General features: G+C 36.2%; 1 protein-coding gene across 2 annotated transcripts in view; it reads left to right on the forward strand.

Annotated features, from left to right (window-relative positions):
• Nucleotides 1-21,500, forward strand: part of LOC116166878 (lachesin-like) — a 153,412-nt gene that overhangs the window by 47,555 nt on the left and 84,357 nt on the right. For both annotated transcript variants that reach the window (XM_031482068.1, XM_031482069.1), the window contains exon 3: nucleotides 981-1,128. In XM_031482068.1, coding sequence (XP_031337928.1) covers nucleotides 981-1,128 — 148 coding nt within the window. The remainder of the gene's footprint in view (nucleotides 1-980; nucleotides 1,129-21,500) is intronic.

Consider the following 21,500-nt stretch of genomic DNA (forward strand, 5'->3'; position numbering starts at 1 on the left):
TTTATCTAAATTCGATTCCATACATAATGGGCACTACTGTCTATGCTACATCCACACCCCTTTTAGCATGACAATTCTGGTATTTTCAAATCTTTTAACGTCTCTATTGCATACAGAGACATGCCCAGACATTCTGCAAGGCATAATTAAAAAGAACCTGTCTCGCTCGAAACTACCACGTCGTATATATCCACAATGTAGGAGGGTAATAGAAGAAATTGATTCCATTTTTCCGATACTCAAAACATCCCCAATCCCGTATTATATATTACGGTGATCCCCGGCATGTTTTGTTAAATGTTCTTCACAGAGACAAATAAGTGGCGGGTTTTAAACGATTTGGTAAGCGGCGTACAGCGCACAAGTATACGGGAAAAAAGCTCGCGTCACGTATTTAAAGCGTCGCAATTTAATAACATTAAAATACATACTAAAATTTTGGCACATTCGCCTCGTAAGACTAACAATAATATTATTCTTCAAAAGTTGCTAATTAACTCGAAATCCATAAAATAATTATAGCATTCGTAATTTGCTCGATAGATTTACGTCGCTACTGTTCGGAACGCGTTCATTTTAATAATATACCCCATATATTCGTATTCATATTGCGTAAATTATTTTGAATATAGTCAACAAAGTTTGTAATGTTCACGTACAATATAGCTGACGGAATAAGGCACTCTGGCACAGCGAGACGCCAGATTGAACCCGCCCCGGCACCTGCGACACTCGTTTACTACCGAACAATTGAAATCCATTGTTTTATTATTATTTGGTATTAATACTAATAGTTTGTCTTGATCGTTGAAATATTTTACTAAGCGTCGATGTTATACCTGACCTCGGGGATAAGCGTCGGTTCCTGTCAAATTCCTACCTAAATTGTTTCACTCTCATCTGCTCCACGAAACAATTACCCCTTGAGGGTAAACAAAGTAAAGTTATATGAAGTTAATAGGGTTAAAATTTGCTTTCAGGTGCCAGAATGGTGGAAATCGGTACGTCGTTGGACCGATTCGACGGTACGAGTTTTAAATAGGCGCTGCGTTTCCAGAGTTTCGAACATGAAGGCCGCCGCAGGACCACTTCTTTTGTGTTCCCTTTTAAATGTTGTTTCTGCCACAGGTATTTTACATGTAGTCGGTAATGATATAAATTCTTGCGTAAAGTATTTAATTTTGGCATCAATTTTGTTTTGTTGTGATAAATATTTTAATCGTCAAATTCCTTTCCGTTCGGAAGTATCAAATCTTGTCCGTTTTAAGTTTAAAACCTGAATATTAGAAAAGAATTTCAATGTGCTCTGCCGAATATTAATCTATTGTGTTGTAATCTTTGTTCCCGCTTCGCTCAAATACATTTTTCTCATATATTTCTTATACAGAACAAATCCGGCGTACACAGTCGTAGTGCGAGAGTTTTCGGGAAATAAATAATTAGTATTTATTAGTAGCTAGTAAATGTTTAATTTTAACGATTTCTTAAGAGTTTTATCGTTTTATTATACAGGAGAGTATTCCTGCACAGAAACAGTGAAACCTTCTACGTCACCTCTTTGTATCTCGGGATAATCGCTGCGAGTATCTCCGCTTGTCTGATATTTACAACCAACAAGAAGTCCGCAATTAATTACAGATTAAGAAGCACCGCTCTAGAAGACATTTGCTTTAAATTTCGGTAATACGCACGGATGTATAAGATTTTAACCAAACTGTTATACAAACAGCTTAATCCAGTCCTACAATTTTATAATTACCTACGATTAAAATTTTGAGGAAAACTGCGGAGAAAAATCGATGACGAAGAGAAGGGAAAAACGCATGTGGAGAAACTGAGCTAAGGTGAAAGTTCTATACGATATTGGCATCTTCCATTACATTTACACAGGTTATAAGGAATTATTTGTTGTATAAATAGGAATTTATGGTGGAAGCTGGAATATTTGTTCCTTAATATCTGTGCATATTTTGACAGAGATTAATGATTCAAGAAATTCCATAATTACGCTGATCGAGCAGCTAACGAAATTGCAAAAATTTTCTATTTTGCTTATATTAAAAAGTTGCCGGAATGTATACCAAACACAATTACTGTGGAGATTATACTGCGGAATATAAGCCACCTTATTATTAACGTAATCTGTAGGTGTTTACTAAAAACTACCGAAACACGTAATCGTGCGATGTTGACGGTACTTTAAAACTGGTAGTTTCATATGGGATTGTTCGTGTGCTTTCGGCAGCGCACCCATTTTAATAACAATATAACCTTATTAGACATAATGTCTCAATTCCAAGGGACAATTCTGTTCTACATAAGTGGTAGAACTGCAGAACTTGATAATACGCACAGGGAAAACAAACAACCCCTATAGATTTTGAAATGCAAACACAAAAAAAGACGTTACCATAATGTAAAGAATAGAATAGTAGGACGGCCTTAAGGATAAAAACGGAAACAGTTTGGGCATCGAGATTTCGTAGTTCTGGACGCGATAATTTGAAAGGGTGGCTAATTATGCCTCTTCCATCTATTTTCATACATTACCCCATATTGGAAATTCATTCAAAAATAAATTTGAAACCAATGACTTCTCTCACAACTATTCTACACGAGGAGCAAAAAAAAATAAAAACGCCCTATTATAAACTAAGTAGGTCTAAAAATAACAGTCTAAGGGTCGACTTATAAAATATCGTTCCTGATTGTATCAAACCTTACAATTTTTTTAAATTTAAAAGAGTCGTTAAGGCGCACTTATTAAGTCATTCTTTTTATAACGTTACTGAATATTTACATACGCCTTGGAGAACTATTCAATAATTTTAATGATATTTATTTATTTCAGTGTTTGTTTACTTTAATGTTGGGTACCTGTGTAGTAGTATTCTCTTTAGTCATTTTTACCTTTACTTGTTTATATTTTATCATTGTTTTGTCTCTTTTTAACTAAAATTTTTAATTGTTTATAATCTATATTATTCTGTTTTAGCCACATGGTCTGTCTAGCTTTTATTTATTTGAAATTTTAAACTGTTTTTATTATTCTTTTTATATATATGCATTGTACTAATTTACTATATTTTCTGACGTGTCAAAACCTATTTATGGTATACGGACAAATAAAGATTGATATACTGAAAAAACTGTCGTGAGAGTTAACGGATTAGGCTGACTTTCTTAACAACAGTAATGATGCACTAAAATCAGATGTAAAAAACTCAAACCGTTACCTTTAGTCGTGAATTTTGCCAAATGGGCTCACGAGGGGCTCAGATTTAATATTTAATAAAAAGATGTCAAAGAAAAGATTTTTAACCGTTTTTGAGATGTGGAGGAACATACAATACACACCGACAGACAAACAGAGCGATCGCTATGGGCTCATTTTTGTCACCTAATGAAGTATGTGGAATATATTTTTGTCAGATTTCTTTTGCAATTGAGGGTGCTAAGTTAAGTTTAAGCTAGAACCGTCCAAATAGGTAAACTGTATTTAGACTTGAAATCAACGTGTAAACAAATATAAAAAACGAGCTGCTGGGTATGGCTATAGCATGTGCAAAACCAAATTTTGAACCTGGCGCTATACATTTGCTTTTATTCCAAGTGGATATGTATCAAATTTCATTTAAACTCCTCCATAAATAAGAAAGTTGGCACTGCGCATGCGCAAAACCAAACTTTGAAACTGACGTTAAATTTGCTTTTTTCCAAGTGGCTATGTATCAAATTTCATTTACATTCCTCCATAAATAAGAAAGTTGGCACTGCACAGGCGCAAAACCAAATTTTGAAACTGGCTTTTATTCCAAGTGCCTATGTATCAAATTTCATTTAAATACCTTCATAAATAAGAGAGTTTGCAATTCGGTTTATAAATGGTCGAGATGCGAACAGGGCATTGTGAATGCTGATCGATTAGGCTCAACTTTTGGAATTGCGTTTGATATGGCTAAAGTTATGCGCATATTGAATGTCATACAATTCGGTTCATAATGTCAAAAGGGCTTTCTTTATTTTTTGGCATAAGTACATTGTCAAATCACGAACTCCGATCTAAAAATTTGATAAAGAATCCACCTACAAAATTTCATCGTCATCGGTCCATTCGTTTACGAGATATCGTGCTAACGGACGGACGAACGTACGGACAAATGGACAGACACCGTAAAATTATCAACTCGCTAGGAGCTCGTTAATAAACTGTAAACGAGGATGGCGGAATAGCTTGCTAACTTATTACCATAATTACTATGTTATTAGTAAGAATTAATATATTCATTAATTTATAAACCAGGAGTTTCGAAATAATTCCTTTGGATCAAAAGCGTGGAGTATGATAAGCAAGAAGAAAGGTACTTGGAAAGCTTTGAAATGTGGTTGCGACGGAAAAAGGAACAAGTGGACAGAAAGAGGATGTTTTGAGAAAGGCGGGCGCGGAAATTAGTTTTTTTAAGATCAAGGCGAAGACGGATAGGAGTGTGGAATTGTGGATACGACATATTTTCTGTTTGATGAGAAGGATAATTGAAGAAAAGATCAACAGCAGAAGGGCAACAGAAAGACAAAAAACTGGACTACTCACAAATATAATGGGAAGGAAAAGTTACCACCAAATGAAGCTCAGGATAGAAGAAAGTGGAAAAATAGCTGACTTGGACAGTTGCACCTAATACATAATATACAGGGTGTAGCAACTCTGACCCCTTAAATCATAATTCCTGTACAATAAAAGATACCGTAGAAAGTCTTAGAGCAAAATTGTACACAATTACCGGCGCCATGTTTATAAAAGATTTTTGATCACCAGAGGTGTGCAGTATTGCTGTGGCGTCGTTTTTTAAATGGAACACCTAATATTTTATTGCAGATTTGGAAAGTACTTTAACGATTTCGCTGTTATAACCCTTTTTCCTCAAACTTTGACAGGTTTTCGAATTTTTTTGAGGCGGTTAAGTTTTGAATTGAGGCCTAGACTAAGACCTCTTCCACTCTCACATAATTTTTTAGGTACATTATCTGAGAAAAAAAACAAGTTGAAACGCCAATTCCGAACCCAAGTCTGCCATGAAGAAACAAAATATTTTCAATTGTCAAAATGAATTACAATTAAAAATTTTTTGAGTGTTAAACTAAAACGCCTGAACGGTAAATGTCTAAGATTCAGCGGTTATGACCGGAAACGTATTAATACCGGCTCCCAATTTCAGGGCGAGCGGTTGATTTATACCAATCTCGTCTTCGGTTCGTTCGGCATTGGTGTGAACTCAGTATTTCGTAACCGGAATCGTATAACGAACGACCCAGAATTTCGGACGAGCGGTTGACTTAATACATGTTCCTGATTTTTCTAACGGTTTCCTTTTCTGAGTATAGAACCCTAAAATGACCTCAGTGATAATTTATTTTCATTTAAAGCGTTTGTCTAACTTCCAATATCGTAAATTGCATTTTATCAACTGATAATTGGAATTATTAAATTTTCCTAATTCAAATTAATACGTGAAATTAACATGAAAAAACGTGTATCAACAACTACGAAACTAATAAGAAAATGAAAGAATAGGCTCTGAGCGCAATATAATACCTTAAGTATTACCCTTCGCGTTATGTAGGTAATTTTGGTTTCAAATCTAAACGTCTTAATTTAGCATAAGGTTTTTTTAAATTAAAAGGTCATTTTGGCCTGTTTCTTCTACTCAACATTTTATCGCCATCGTTTTTTTCCTCTTTAACACCCTTTCTTTTCTTAGCTTCGTCTCGATTAAATAAATTCCTATCATATCTTCATTAAACACCTTTGCGAAACTGGTCGATAGTAGCTTTTTTAATATACAAAATTTAATGTTACTGTTACGCATTCTTCACTTTATACAATTTTTTTTGCTTTTATTCCGTAAATTTAGCTTTTTCTTGTTTTGCAGTTGATCCTTCTATTGAATTCCGTAGTCATTTCCTTTATACCTTTTTTTGCGTTTAATTAAAATTTGTTTCCTCCTTCTGTAAAGTTATCCCATTTCCGCATTAACCCCCTCCACGTTTAAGATAGGTACCGGGTATCGGTTTAAAATAAGTAAAATGCTTCCTTTCTTACAGCTCGTTTGCTGTTTTCTACTATTACAGATCCAAAAATTATATGACCTAAAAAAAGGGCGCGGCTAAAGTATTAACCTTATTGGGTTAATAAGGCTAATACTTTAGTCGCGCCCTCGGAACTCTAAAAGAATTTTTTAAGTCATAATTTTTGGATCTGTAAGAGAAGAAAACAGAAAACGGGTTGTTCCTAAAAACCATAGCGAAAGCTTCAAACCCGTGGAGACTCCAATGTGATAAGGTTAGCTATGGTTTTTAGGAACTGATACCAAAAATGGCATCCTTGAATGGGATTACGCAAACCATTCTGATCGCACACGAATTTATCATCAGCATCAGATTAACACTTATAAAAATCGAACACAGGGAGAACTTCCGCTTGGTCCATACGAGTAATGTGCAATCATGCCCAAGATCCAATTTGACTAGACTTTGTATACACTGTGTTTCTTATTATAATGATTGATTGTGGTGCAGGGTGGACGAAGTTTGATCGAAAGGGAGTAAACTGATCAAGTGTAGCCACTGCCAAATCGAGCGCGCGAGTTAAGTGTCCTTCCCCCCTTCCATATTTGGCAAATTGATAACTGTGTTCGATTGGATATCGCCGTTCAATAGGAGACCCGACTATCAATAAATAAAAAGTAATGAGCAAAAAAAAGATTAAGTAACATTCGCATCTGTTATTTATAATCGTATTAGGACTTCAAACGTTTTATTGATTTCGCTCAATTAACAAAAAAAGTTTTCGAAAAGGGAGATCGTCCTATTAATTGTGGGTTGATGTAAATGCAAACAAAATGGAAGGTAGACTCGACTTTGAATATCAATCTTTATTACGTCTCTCGCCGCAAAGAGAGGAAGGGTGCGAAGTTGTACTTGTAAGCGAATATTAGCTGCGTATTCGAATTCATCTCCAAGAAAAAATTAATGAGAACATATACCGGCGACATTATGGGTTATTGTTGCAACCGTTTTTTTTTCATTCTTACCCCTTGAAAGGTTACTTCCTAAGTAAATAAATTCATTACTCGGATATGGAGGGAGGCGCCCTTCTGCTTTGTAATTGCGTTTTAATATAAATTCTTTAAGTTGTAGTATGATAATTAAAAATAATGTAGAAAAGTACAACTATTCTCTTTCAAGATGAGCTTTTATGCTTTAAACTCACAATAAACACGAAAAAATAATCGTTCATTTATAGGAAGTGCCGAGGACAAAAGATGTTCAGTTTACCATTAAATTGATTTTAACAAGCTACAACCATCTCGACAGTTTTTAAAGAGCTTATTTAAACCACTACTGGGTAAATTTTTTTAAAAGGATAATTTATTCCCAAGTACATTTTTTTATTATAAAAAGCGCTTACTCCACCACAATTATTGTGGTTTAAATGAATTAGTCAAACAGTAACCCGTTTTAAAATGATTACGCTGATATAGCGAAATTATTTCTCTTTTCCATATTAAAATTTTACGTTCACTCTTATAGATTGTGAATGTAAGCTTTTAATTGCTAATTGAATGTCTTAAAAATATTCAAATTGTGCCCTATTCAGATGGGGTTAAATATATTGATCTGATAGTTTCGGTGAATTGTCGGCGGAGCCCATTTTGTACTTGTCCCGTATACATGTTAATGGTAATTAGAACGAGAAATAAGCACATTGTTTTTGATGCTCAAGCAGAATATACGCGCGACAATCTAAAAATCGATAAGGTCACATTTTATTAGGCACCTACAGACAAGACACCCTTTTGCCTTTTTATATACACGGTACAGAAAGGAGTAATTACTTATTTCAAAGTTTAATCCTTATTTAGTGTGTTCCAGCTAAAGTCGGGTCGGCACTATTTGCTATTGTCTTAATATTGGAGTTAGGAAGTTTGTTAATTTAGCACCGCACCTATGAAGCATTTTCTCACTAATCAAGATATTCTGCAAATAGTATTTTTTATTAGAAATAATATTTTTGCATTAGATTATGCATAGACTACGAATTAATAATCTACAGACCATTAGAGAATATTTCAATCGATACAACAAAAATAAGCAAAACTATCGCCTGTGGATTCTGGATGACCCACTCCCGCATGGGAGATCGCAGAAGGCGATGGATGGGCAGGCGATCCTAACCGTCAATTCCACCACACCTAACTAAGAGAAATAAAAAATAAACTTAAAGAAATAAAAGTACTCCATTATCAGATACTAAGAGATTTTAGGGCGCGAGCTGCAAAAACTCTTTCTGTTGTTTTCCGCGCTACGGTGAACTTTGGAGACCAAAACCAAATTCACATTTTAGTATCTATGTTGTAGATTGAACAAATTACCGACAAATATTCAAATTTTTTACTTGAAATTTAAATTTTAATTTTCTTCAAACCCGAACGTCGTATCTCCGAACTTATGGTAGGATATGGGACTACATACAAATTTCATTTCCTTTAAAAAATCTTATGTACCCACCACATTGTACTTAGGTTTTTAAAACTTTCTTAATAAAAATGATGTGTGCGAACAATTCGAGCCGGGACAATTCGTACCCCTTAAACTAGCATTCCTATAATTTGCACAGCAATAATTCGAGAGGGTAATTTTCCCATTCTGAACATATTTCGCATCCTCATTATGAGCATACGGCAAATCAGCAGCAAGTTTGTAAACTTTCACTTTCGAAGAAATCTTAAAATTGTCTTTACAGAGTGTCTCTAAACTATTGTAGGTTATTACCTTACTTAATAATAATTTTCTTTAGAAGAATTTTGTATATTTGACAATACATGAAAATTAAAATTCTTATTATTCTCCTCGTTTTAAACAACCCTCACAAGTCACACTACATTCCCCACATTACCCCCATTCCAATATTAAATTAAAATCTTTCTGGGCGCTGAATCCTGCGTCCTTATCTAGTAACTTTTGGTTTTTGAGATAGCTTAGAGGTGGACTTTTCTTGGTTTGTTGATTGGTCCTCATTTAAGAGAAAAACAGGCTTCAGTCGGTCTATCGATACACGAACTTGTCGAATTAAAAAATGTTTATCTTTCCTTGCTAAAACTTTATAAGATCCATCATATGTTGGTCGCAAACCGGTTCTTGAATATATATGATGAGGACCATAATTCTTTATGTACAAAGATTTGCCTATTACTAGTGGGAACAGGTCGAAACATGTTCATTTTAGCGTCTAGTTTTTAAACAAGGCGGTTAGATCGTCCGATCTCTCGTCCGCTCGCTCGCTCGATGTCTTCATGTCCATCGGTTTAAAAGAGAACGGATGGACCGATTTTGTAGGTGGAGTTCAATTCATATTTGTATATCGAAGTTGGTGAATTGGCAATGTATGCTAAAAAATAAAAAATTCCCTTTTGACATCTCCGTTAGTTATGAACCGAATTGCATGAAATGTTGTACCTAGGCACCTAGAATAAAAGTAATATGAACTGCATGTTTTGGACGGGAGTAAGTCACTTAATGCCGTGCGACTGCGAACCTAGGGAGAGCTCGGTATTATTAAAGCGCATTTAATCGTAACTATGGCATTATCGGAAGTGTCTATGTTATGTTATTACTCAAAACGGGGTAGACATCGATGAAAATGGGAATAAAATTAAAAACTCTAAACCTTCCCCATACTTCTAAATTTATTGACAATGAAAATCAAAGAGGGGTACAGTAATTGTGACATTGGTTGATCTTGCTTCTCCCCCCATCACGACTAAAATTGTGGTAACTGTGATTGAATTCAGTACATAGATTGTCCCATTAAAGATATTGAAAACGTATTGTGTTGGGCACTCCCTGCATATTTTTACAGTTTTGAGTAGCCCTGATTACAAATAACATTATTTTAATTCTTGATTGACACTTTGCACTATTGAGTAGATCGTGTGCTGACAATTTTCCCCCAGCCCATTTCTCTCTCGTCATAGTTCGCTCCCGGAATAATTCGCAACGGGATAATATTCACCTACGAATTTCGCGTTCTCCAAAAGTATGCAATAAAATGTAAATACCGCACTTTATAGAAAAATGTTATTCATAAAATGGCCGTTATCTGTACTAAAATTGCAGGTGAGATCGATTTTTTAAATTACAGGATAGGTATACATATTGCCCGTTTATTTGATATAGGGTTCCCGTGTTCCAGAACATAAAATATTAACACCTCTTTATAAGAAAAAACTAAAAGCCGCAAAAACTGCTTTGAATAATGCAAGGCAGTTCAGCTTTAATGTATTTTGAAAAATTTTTTTAAAATACGCAATTGTAACCGGTTTGTCTGTCCGTCGTTTGGCCGTACTACTACAATCATCGCTATAGCGTGGAATAAATTCATTTCTAGCGTTATTATGTACTATTAGAAAAAGATCTAAAACAAGTCTAAGTCTATTATTCTTAATCTGGCAATTTATAGTATGATAATACTTCTCTTGAATCTGAAACAGCCTCTTGAAATTTTTAAATTACAAAGGGGGTCATGTGGCACATTATTGGAAAGGGATCTTAATGCTGGGTTTAGCAATATATACAGAATTTATAGTTAAGAAAATTAATTTTAAAGGTGCAAAATTTAAATAACCTCCATCATTATTACTCAAAATGAAAATATACTTTGTAGGTATAGGGTTTTGTGATGGAAACATACTCTAACGTTTCCATCATCAGAATTAATTTCCTCATTCACGTTTCCCCCAAATAGGGAACAAACAGGGAATTAAATTTTTTTATGTACCGGGTGACCCAAAAAGACTGTTCCTCGGTTATATCTCGGGAACCGTTTGTCGTATGACTTAGGGATAAAAAAAATTATTAGGTAAATCGCTTATGAAGAATCGCTGGGAAATATTTTCAAGTTCTAAAAATGACCACCAGAGGGCGTAAGCGCCATCTTAAATTTTAAAATTGCATTTTCTTTAAATTTCGCATAATAAACTAAACATTCTTTTTTCACATTTTTAAAGAGAACCAGTTTAACTATCATTTTCGTAAAAACAAAGACTCAGTTATTTGGGCAACAAGAATCAACCAAAATATAGTTAATTTAGTTGAATCCTTCTCCGCCAGGGAGCTAGGACTTTTGACACTATGATCCAAAATTATAAAAAATCAAAAAAATCAAATTGAATGATATGACTTTTTCTATATGAAAAAGGAAATGAAAGAAAAGTGGCCAGTGAAAACCGTTTTTCAAAATCTCGTTCCTAACCTCAAATATTGGGAAAATGAGATTAATTAATTAATTAATTAAAATGCTTAAATTGTATCTTATTTAACGTATTTCCGGTATTTGTCTATGGCGCGAAAGATTGGTAGGTAGGCCTTGGAAAATTTAACAAATGAAACATGATGTATTATAAAATAACAACAGCCGTAATTTGTAAATTATTCTGCTGTGTTTACATTCAGAAAGTCCAGTTTTTTGAATTTGTAATCTTTTCTAAAATGCCGATTTCTAACCAAGAAGCATTTAATATAATCAAATTTTTTGAAACGTGTCTTTCGTTATTATTTCATCGATTGCGTTTAGTAGAGGAACCGAACAGAATTGCTTTACGATATAGCTCTGAAGACGTCTATTCGATCTTAAGAAATAGCTTGGCAAAAATCAAGTTTACTCATTACCAGTTTTCATTCCAGCGTTAAAACAGATTAGACACAAAAATAATACAAATTGAAGTAGGTGGGAATTTTGAGGATACTTTCACACTTTTTACTTACGAGGGAAGTTTATTATGTAATTTAGCTTACAATTAATGCAAACGATAAAAGGGCAAAGTTATAATGATATTGAAAGAATTTACCGATCGAACACAAACTTTTGGCTTTAGCGGCCTCGTCGCTTCTTCTCGCTTATTTAAACAACTAGGAACATGCCATCGCCTCGTCCATTTTAAAAACTTGGAACATAGTTTAGACTTTGCCAACGTTTTGCGTAGTTGGCGGTTACAGGAAGCAAATTTTGAAGTTTGTTCGAATTTCACCTTTTAAACGCGATCTCAAATGATGGCATAGTTTCACACTGCAGAAACACAAAAGTTCCCAAATGACCTAAATAGTTCCCCTTGATTTATGATGCATAAAGGTGTTTTTAACTCTGGTTCAAATGTATAAGAAGGATTTAGGGAATACAGTTACTCAAACGTTTTTGATTTTTTTTCTCATCATATACCTAAACATTTAGTACATTTTTACATTTTTTTTTCCGTTGGATTATTCGGTAAAGGGTTCATCTGGGAAATTACTTTCTGTCTCCTACAATTTTTTGCAGATGTGACTGGTGACACTAAGAAACGTGTGTACATTGCATTTGAAACGAATACAAAATTGAGTTTCTGCAGCAAAACTGCCATCATCAGTCAGATGGCAGTTTTACTATAGAAACGCGTTTTTGTGCTGTTCTTGGTTCGTTACATTAGTTTTGTGATTCGTTGTACCTGTTTCGGTTTAAATTTCTTCATTATCGCTTTTGATTTTTTCAGAAATAAGGACGAACGAATGTGAATTTCAACATCAAAGTTCAATTGTTCATTATATAGGCTTTCATTGTTACGTTATGATTTATGATATTTCAAAGTAAAAATAGTACATTCGCGCATTTGTAAAAATTTTACTTTTGATGGTTAGCAGTAATTGAGCAGACTTCCAGCTAATGACTAATACCCGAACAAAACTTCCAAAAAATTGGCATGCATGTATATGTAAAGACCTTATTTTACTCAGCATAAGAAGCAGGGATTCTTATAATGGGAAGCTTTAACAAAGGTACAGTGCATGTCATCGATCTCTGCCTAATCTTAGAACCGAAAAAGCCAATTTTGAATAATAAATTGTTGAAAATATCAAAAGCTCGTGGGGCATTCAGCCACGAATGGATTTGGGTGTAATTAGTAATTTTGTGCGCTCAATGGTATACTTAAAAGGAAGTTTACAGGTATCTTTACATTGTGAAACTACCCCTCAGTTTTTTTCTTATTAAAGTGGCCGATGATACTATGATTAGTCGACATTTTTTATTAATTTATAATTTGGACCATCCTCTATCCGCCGTCAATGAGTGTTGTATAGAATATATTTTGTATTACTTTGAACATTATTTCTGGTTACCGCACCTTTCATAAACTTCATTATTGTGATCACATTTTCAATATTAAGACACTCTCATATTTTTAGTTATTTCAGTTTATTAGGCATCACAAAATATTGAGAGGTGCTATATACCTCTTAGTACCCCAACTTGCCTAAATCCGTTTCCAGTGTACCTTTATGTGCCATTTTGCAAATATTGGGCTACGACGAACGCATATTGGTTTCCAAACTTGTTAGGGTTCACTGTATAATGGCTAAACTATCTACTTGAGTATGCCTTTTTTCTTGAATTTTGTTAAAAAATTGTGTCATCGTTTCTGAAATTCCATCATATTACGATGCAAAAGGCTATCAGAATTGAAAGGGTAGTTTGAACAATTAAGTTCGCTAATTTTCTTGCCCCCACCTCCTCCCTTGTTATTTAGTTCTAATCGGTGCAGGGGCAGTTTTATCCTTCTCTTCCCAGTCGGATAACAGCATCGGGCATCGCTGACGGTACTCTTCCATTGTTGCTTTCCCTTTCTACACATATCACACCCGTATCTCGGTTTCTCTAGTGTCTACTATATGGTTGATCGTGCCGTGTCATTCAAGCTTTGCGTTTCTTTAGCATGAGCTTAATTATATTGTCCTTTGCAATTTCCTTTCTGATTCTGAGTAATTATCTCTTATAGGTTCATCTTTCACATTCCAGGACTGTGTGGCCTTCCCAAACTCTCTCCCCGCAGTCCTGTTACTTGGCTTTCTCTTTATTCTGTGCAGGTACACGCGGTTTACCCCACGCCCGGTTAGGGACTGTACCAGATGATATCCAAGTTCCTCATATTTCCTCTTCACCAAACTCTCCACTAGCAATCTCAGCAGGATTGTCTCCGCTATCACGAAAAGGTTCTTGGTGACCACTGTTCCGTAGACAGAGCCATCTTTCGCTGCACTCATACTTCTCATCCATATTACGTTGTTGCAAGAACTCTCCTCTTCCTTTCCTTGGGACCACCATTATTCCTTAGTAGCATTTGCAGAGGGTTGGTTGTTTATGTTGCCTTCTCACAGACTTTATCTGCGTGTTCTATGAATTTACGCTTTGATCCAATCTTACGCCTAGTATGTCAAGATTCTTTCCAATGGGATGCGAGCTCCGCCCACTTCTAGATCGTCCGGTGTAAGTTTTCTACGTCTAGCTATCAAAACTCTAATCCCCTTCCCTTCAACTAAGTTTGTATATTAATTGCTGTTGCTCCACTTTCACTACTGACTCATTTAGACCCATGTCCACCACAATTATTGATATCATCCGCGTACGCGACACTTCTATTCACAGCATCCCGTCGTAAGCTATGCTCCACAGGAGTGGGTCTAGGGCCGATCCCTGTGGGACCCCGCCTTGCACTTTAAAGGCGTAAGTCGTCCCACTAATTTCCCGAGATATTTTGGTGCGTTGGTGCGATCTAGTTGTTGTAGTATTGTGCTGGTTGCCATAGTACTAAAGGCATTCTTAACATCAAGAGAGGCTATCACAGCCACCTCCCTTGTTATGCTTGTTTCGTTGAGTTCTGTAATTTTTCCAAGCGCGTCTCATGTTTTCCGGTAATGCTATATGCTTTATGTTTTCCCAGATGAAATCTGCCTTACCGAACCCGGTTACTTCTAAGGGATTAGTAATACCGTAGCCTTTTTTCACGCATAGGGATATTGGCCGGAGTTTATAACAACCTCGAACGCTCCTATAAACACGTTCGTTGCCTCCCGGACCACCTTTGCTATCGTTCTCTATTTATTTCCTCCGCTCCTATCTAGTTCCATCCAGTTCTGCATACTACTCCTGCTCTCTTGCTCTCTCCCTTTCTTATATAAGGAAACGTAGCAATCCAATATTATGCCCTTTCCCATACGCCACTGTCCAATTCGTCGCAGTCTTTCTCAAGATTTCTTCTTATTTTCTATAATTTCTTTAGTTCCATGCGATGTGCCTTATATTCCGCGTTTCTCTTTCCTGCTCCTCGTTGTTTGGTTCGACACCCTCCTTCGTGCTGCAATGCATATTTGTCTCATAGCGACTACCTGTTCGTCCCACCAGTATGTTGCTCTTGGGTCCGTTAACTTGGCCCCCCCACTGAGGGATTTAATAGTCGTATTATTTTAAAATGAATGCGCTCGTAATGCGCTCATATGCGCCACCGATAATAACTGTTGCGCCATTATGGTTTTTTAGAAATCCGAAAAAACATTGGAGGGGGGGGGGGGGGCTACGTTGCCGTACGTCGCTTGCAACTAGGTCATGCGAAATGCGCCGTAAAAGTTAGATATCCTTGCACCATTCTTGTTTTTTGGTTATCCTTAGATATATTTGGGAGGGGCCAAGTGAACGGAACCCTCCATAACGCATTTTGCTACCGGTATTTGTGCCACTCGATACATCTGGTTATGCGCTCAATTGCGCCACTTGAATTAAAGGTAGGGCCATTATGGTTAAGCCATAAAAAATTTTTAAAGAAGGGGGGGGGGGGAAACAACGTTTTCAAAAGTTACGTTTTTAACATGTTTTTTTTACTACATCGTACCTTTCATCATGCGCTAAAATGCGCCGTAAACAAAAATCTTTGCGCCATTATAGTGTTTCAGACACATTATACAGGGTGTTTTTTTGGGAGCTTTAGTTAAACGTTTCTGGGAAAGTAAAATAGTAGGTTTTTAAAAATTTGTACTTAGGAGTTACTCCGAAGGCCGAATCGATGTAAAACATTTTCAAAACGCACGCACTTCCGGAAATACCGGAAGTGGTTAGTAACTTCGTTACTTTAAATAGCAACGCCTAATCTTTATTACATTTTTGAATTGTACGCGAAATTTCAGTTCTTTTGATATCCACATGTCGATATCTACCATTTATGGTTTTTAAGTTATTTTGACTTTAAGAAAAGAAATGGCGAATGCAGATGGTACTTTGATAATTGATTACTTGAAAACGGTTGTAGTCATAGCAACCCATTTTTATAAGTGCATAGAGAATTAATAGGGCTTTAATTTAGTGTACTTAAAAAAAGTTAAGTTGCGGACAACCGCACCTATGGAGATCCAAAGTTATCAGCTCCCTCTCACTATACCCCCCACCTCTCCGGTGGAAGTCCCAACACAGTCCACAGTTATTCACCACCCACCCACATCCTGCTTATATTGACCTCGACCATTTCTTTAACTTCTTCACTCCGTGCGTTTATCACCGTTTCTTTAATTTCGTTGTACTTTAGTGATTTCATTTTTAATTAATTTTAATCGTTTTATCTGATTCTTCTCGAACCTCTTCCAATTCGTTTTTTCTAGTTTTTCCTGTAACACCGCCTTGTTTCCTTTAGTTTGATCAAGATTATTTTTAGTTGGTCGTCTTTTGTCATTTTTTCTTGACCCGCCAATACATTTCTCATCTCCTTGAGGAGATCAGTATGTGTCTTCTTATAGTCGGTGATAGTTTGGCCACTTCCCCAGATTTCAAGCCTCTCGTATATAATGCGCACTTTTTTCATATCCGTGACTCCTTCTACCGCGACCAAAAGCTCAATTATGGTTTCCGCTTTTCTATGTCTATCGAACCTCTTCTTAAATTCAGAGTGTCGTCGTCCCATGTTCATTCTAATATCGTCGTTTCCTCCCCTTTCCTCTTACCAATAAAATTACTTCGTTTTCGAGACACTGTTTTTCCTCAGTTATCATATATCTTATCGCCCCTTGCATACGGTAGTCCATTCTGCCTCAAAGTCCCTACAATTTTCCACCATTACAAATTTGCTCCCTTTCTTTATTTTATCTCTACATCTTCGACCCTTGGTGAGGCCTTCGTCTCCTTTCTGCTGGTGGCCAGTAAACGTTTAATAAAACCTGCGACGCTGCATTCAGTTCCAATGATAATTCTTTAATTTCGACGTTTCGGTATTTTTGATGATCAATCGATCCAGTTCAGTTGCTTTGGTGTGGATTTTTTAAATTAGATCTGCTACCAATGTGTTCATAACATTCGTATTTGAGCTTTTAGAACCAGACGTTTGGATATCTTCCTTTTGGAAGTGTTGGTGTCAGCTAAAACTGAGTTCCGCTATTCTCAGGGATTTGGGGGCAAGTTCCCCACCCCCTAACGCCGCTAAGGGGGCTACAAGGATATAGAAAGGCGCTATAAGAAAACAAGACGGTTAGCATTTGAGTGCTAACGATTGTTCGGGTCCAGTCGCCGGGAATAGCCCTAGCAGAGACATAAAATAGACCAGTAAGCTCTGATAGGCTCTGCAAAGCCGGAAATAACATACAAACCTATTAAAAGATAATGGGAAGTTTTGCCCGGAAAGCTTTGAGAATAGTATCAAACTTTTTAAAAAGACATCAAGAAAAAATGCTAGAACCCTCTGAAAAAGTTCCAAGATCTTAAAGTCTTCTAAAAGCTCGTTCCAAAAAATGCCGGGCCTTTTTTAGCGTAATAGTCTGCGCCCTTTTCTTTCTTTGAAGAAAAAGGGAAGCGTCCAATGAGTGAGTGAGGTGTGGTACTAGAAGCCAGGAGAAGTGTGTTATTTTAAGATGTTTTTGTGCTAGTTTCTCCATTTCTTTGAGGAGACTCTTTGTGTTTAAAGTTATTAATATTTCTTGGGTAATTGACAAAATCGACTAGACCTGATTTGATATAAACGATCGAATCTTACTAGAAAATGAGTTTCGGGAGGCTAAAGAAGATGCATATTGCTCACCTACCGACTACATTTTTATTCATTTTTCTACTATTTTAAAGGTTATTTATTCTTAAAGTATATTTATTTTATTTTATTTTGCCTTTATTTTTGAGTGGGTTTTAGCCAAGGCTGCTCTACCAACCCAATCTACTATACATTTACAAATATCCATGCCCGAACCCGGATTCGAACCGGGACCCTTAGTACCACAGTTCAGTTTTAACTGAACTGCGCCACAAGGGCCGTAAATCAGAATTAATTTTATGCAACATCTAACGTTGCGACTTATGGGTTTGGGTCGCATGTTAGAAGAGGATCTGGGGAAAATCCGGACGAAGACCCCGATCCGGACTTGGTGGGTAAAACCTGGACCCTGACCCGGACTTGGACTTGGGTCGGGGATCTTTTATAGTTTTATTATTTTCCCACCGTCCGTCCGTGTGAGGAATAACACTATGCACAAAAATATAAAAGAGCTTTTACCCACCAGGTCCAGTTAGGGTCTGGATTTGTTCCACCAAGTCTGGGTCCGGGTCTGGGTTTTATCCAGATCCCATTTTCGTTGAAACTGAGGCAGTTTATTGGATCTTTGCGTTTCTCGTCAAAAAAATCATATATTTTTAATGAAGGAAAAGATATTTTTACATAAGTTTACCTTCTTTATAATAATTTCTTGTTTTTCTGTTTTACCTTAAATTTTGAGATTTTCGGAGATGTCAATGTCTCTGTAGTCGCAAGATTATGGAGAGGATTTTCCCTCTTCCCTAGATCAGACGGATAAATCAAAAAAGTTCTATTCAAAGGACGACTTGAAAAAATGGAATGCTGACCTCACTTCAAAGAGGGAACTGTAACACGGTTTTACGTTTCCACAAGAAACGATTCTGGCAATCTAAAAGCGGGAGTACCTGTAAGACCATTAATTCATTAATAACCGCGTAATAACCGCATACTTTACATTTCTATTGTCGATTGTCTAATTCCCACCACTTTTACTACTGCTAATACCTCTCATTTAAACCGCGTATATTTTTATGTAGCAATGAAATAAATGCGCAATCAAACTGCCATATTGATCAGATCTGAATTTGAATTTATAAGATCATTAAAAGGCTCAATTCTTTCTCTTTTTTAATTAAAAAGATTGTGTATTTATTGTGTAGTGGATCACCGAGTTGATTCTTACTATTTTATTGAAGGGTAAAACAACCCTTTACGGCAAAATCTAATCAAATTGCGATCACAAAAGTTCATACACATGCTCTTTTTAATTGCCTACCGCCACGAAAATTGTATAAAACGCACAGAAGTGGTTTACTCCTTGTACTAATTGGTGACTTAAGGTTGACATTTCAATACATTAGAGAACAGAACGAAGACGTAGTTAAGGTATTATGTTGATTAACCCACAGCTTTTAAGCTACTTTTACGTCATCATTTACATATTTTTTTTTACAAATTGGAATCAAACGGCGACGTTTACTTACGGGTACGTTCTGGCTTAAAAATTCCGCCAGAATGATCAATTTTAACGAAGCCGAATATTTTTCAGGATTTTCAATGTTATTAATATGGAATTATGTCTATTACTTCCGCAGTTCAACTCATGTGATGTTCCTAATGTATGCGAAACGCTATATATAGGGTGTCTTTCCACTGAGCTCAATGATGTGTAAAATGGACATTATGGACATGATTTACGACATTATTCGCCTCCAAACAAATATATTTTACTCCTTCTTTTCTTTTTCTAAAAACCGTCACAGTTCTACATGGGCTCTACAGATCGCGGCCGACCATATTTGTTTCGACGTCACGGCGGACTACTAATTAGCACCCCTGAATCCGTACCCCAATTTGCTACATCTCCAAAATTTTGTGCTCATTTTGTGCCGATTTGTGAGCAATTCCTATTTTGTGGCTGATTTGTGCGCGAATCCCCAAGTCTTTTGCGCCTTTTGTTTCGGCGAAAGTCAACATTTTCTGTTGGCCGTCCAACTTAATGCTAAATACCAACATCCCTGTATCGACACAGCACTAGTAGCGGCACCTAAAAAGTCGATTACTTTTGATCTTTGATTATACAGTATATTCTGTATCCAAACTTTTGGTTATCGTTTTTTGGTTCATTACAACAGTTTAATATTCTTGGGGAGGACAATAACGGGCAATAAGGAGTGACTATCCTACTTTGTTTATTCTTATCATCTACAAAGGTATTTTTCTAATGAACGTAAACAGTGAGTGGCGTACCACAACGGTCATTAAAATCTATTAGATAAAGTGTCAAGATAAAGCTGAGGGATGGTTTAGCAAAAATGGATTATAACTATAATTACAAATATAACGCAACCTGTTTACTCGTAAATAATACCTCCAATACAATAAATACATCAGTTATGCTAAAAAGCGTTGACAAAAACTTTTTGCATTAGCCACATTATATCGCATTTCTTCTCCTTGTAGAGGAATTTTTTGAAAGAAAAAAATTCGGGCTGATTCAAAAAATTCCCCTACCTACTGATAATCAATGTGATTCTTCTTTTTATTATTCCATTAATCCATTTTTCTCTTATTCTCACCCCCTTCAATAATTCTCTCCTGCTTTCCCCTGTTCTTTCTACTTCTTGCAATGATCAATATCGTCATCTTTCTCTTCACATAGTCTGCATTTTCATTCTGCTTTTCCTCTCCGCTTCTCTATTCCTCTTCTCGCATCGGCATCTAAACCTCGCTATTTAATACTGAACTTGCTATTTCTTTATCTTTTTTTCCATTCCTTCTCCCCGCTTTTCGACCTCTGCCCGTCCCTATCCGTTTCTCTTACAATATTTTCTTCCTTTGTACCCGCCAAATTCACTTTCCCTTTCTCTCCTTTCCTCGAATCTTATCTTACCTCCCTGCGTCCCGACTCTATCCTTAGTTTCTCCTCTAACATGTAATCCCGTATAGTTCCATTATCAATTTTTAATACCTTCTTTGCATTCCTTCTAGTTCATCTCACCTTCTCCACATCTTCATTCCATACATCAACACCACTCTCACCATTGCATCAAAACAGTGTTTTCTTATTCTAAACCCGCCACTTCCCCATTTTTCCTTTATTTGTGCGTTTGCCGCATTATTTCGTTGATGCATCTGCTATCATAAATATTTAAATTCTCATACTTTCACCACCCTTTCCTCCCTCCACTTCCATTCAACCACCTATTTCCTTCCTCCCCTCTTCACAATCACATCATCTTCCATGTTTCGACGTTTAATTTCATTTACCTTTCCTTTACCAGTACCTCGCCAATCTTTTCATCATCTGTTTTTCCTCGGTTGTCATCAGCGTTAGCCAGGAACCATATTTTCCATCTTACTACGGTTCCTCCACTTTGCCCCTGTCTTTGTATTTTCTCCATATCTCTTATATAAGAATTAAATAAGGTTTGGTTATGTGGATCTTACCGTTACTCTGCACACTTTTTATCTATCCAAATAGAGCCTTGATTCTGTTCTCCAACCTCCACCCCTTCCCATACTTTTTCCCTTTTTACTCTGTCAAGCTGCATCCCAATTCTTTTTCAACCACTCTGTGTAGCACCTATACGCAAT

Source organism: Photinus pyralis, unplaced genomic scaffold (assembly GCF_008802855.1).
Source record: "Photinus pyralis isolate 1611_PpyrPB1 unplaced genomic scaffold, Ppyr1.3 Ppyr1.4_LG3b, whole genome shotgun sequence".
In the NCBI taxonomy this organism is placed as follows: Eukaryota; Metazoa; Arthropoda; class Insecta; order Coleoptera; family Lampyridae; genus Photinus; species Photinus pyralis.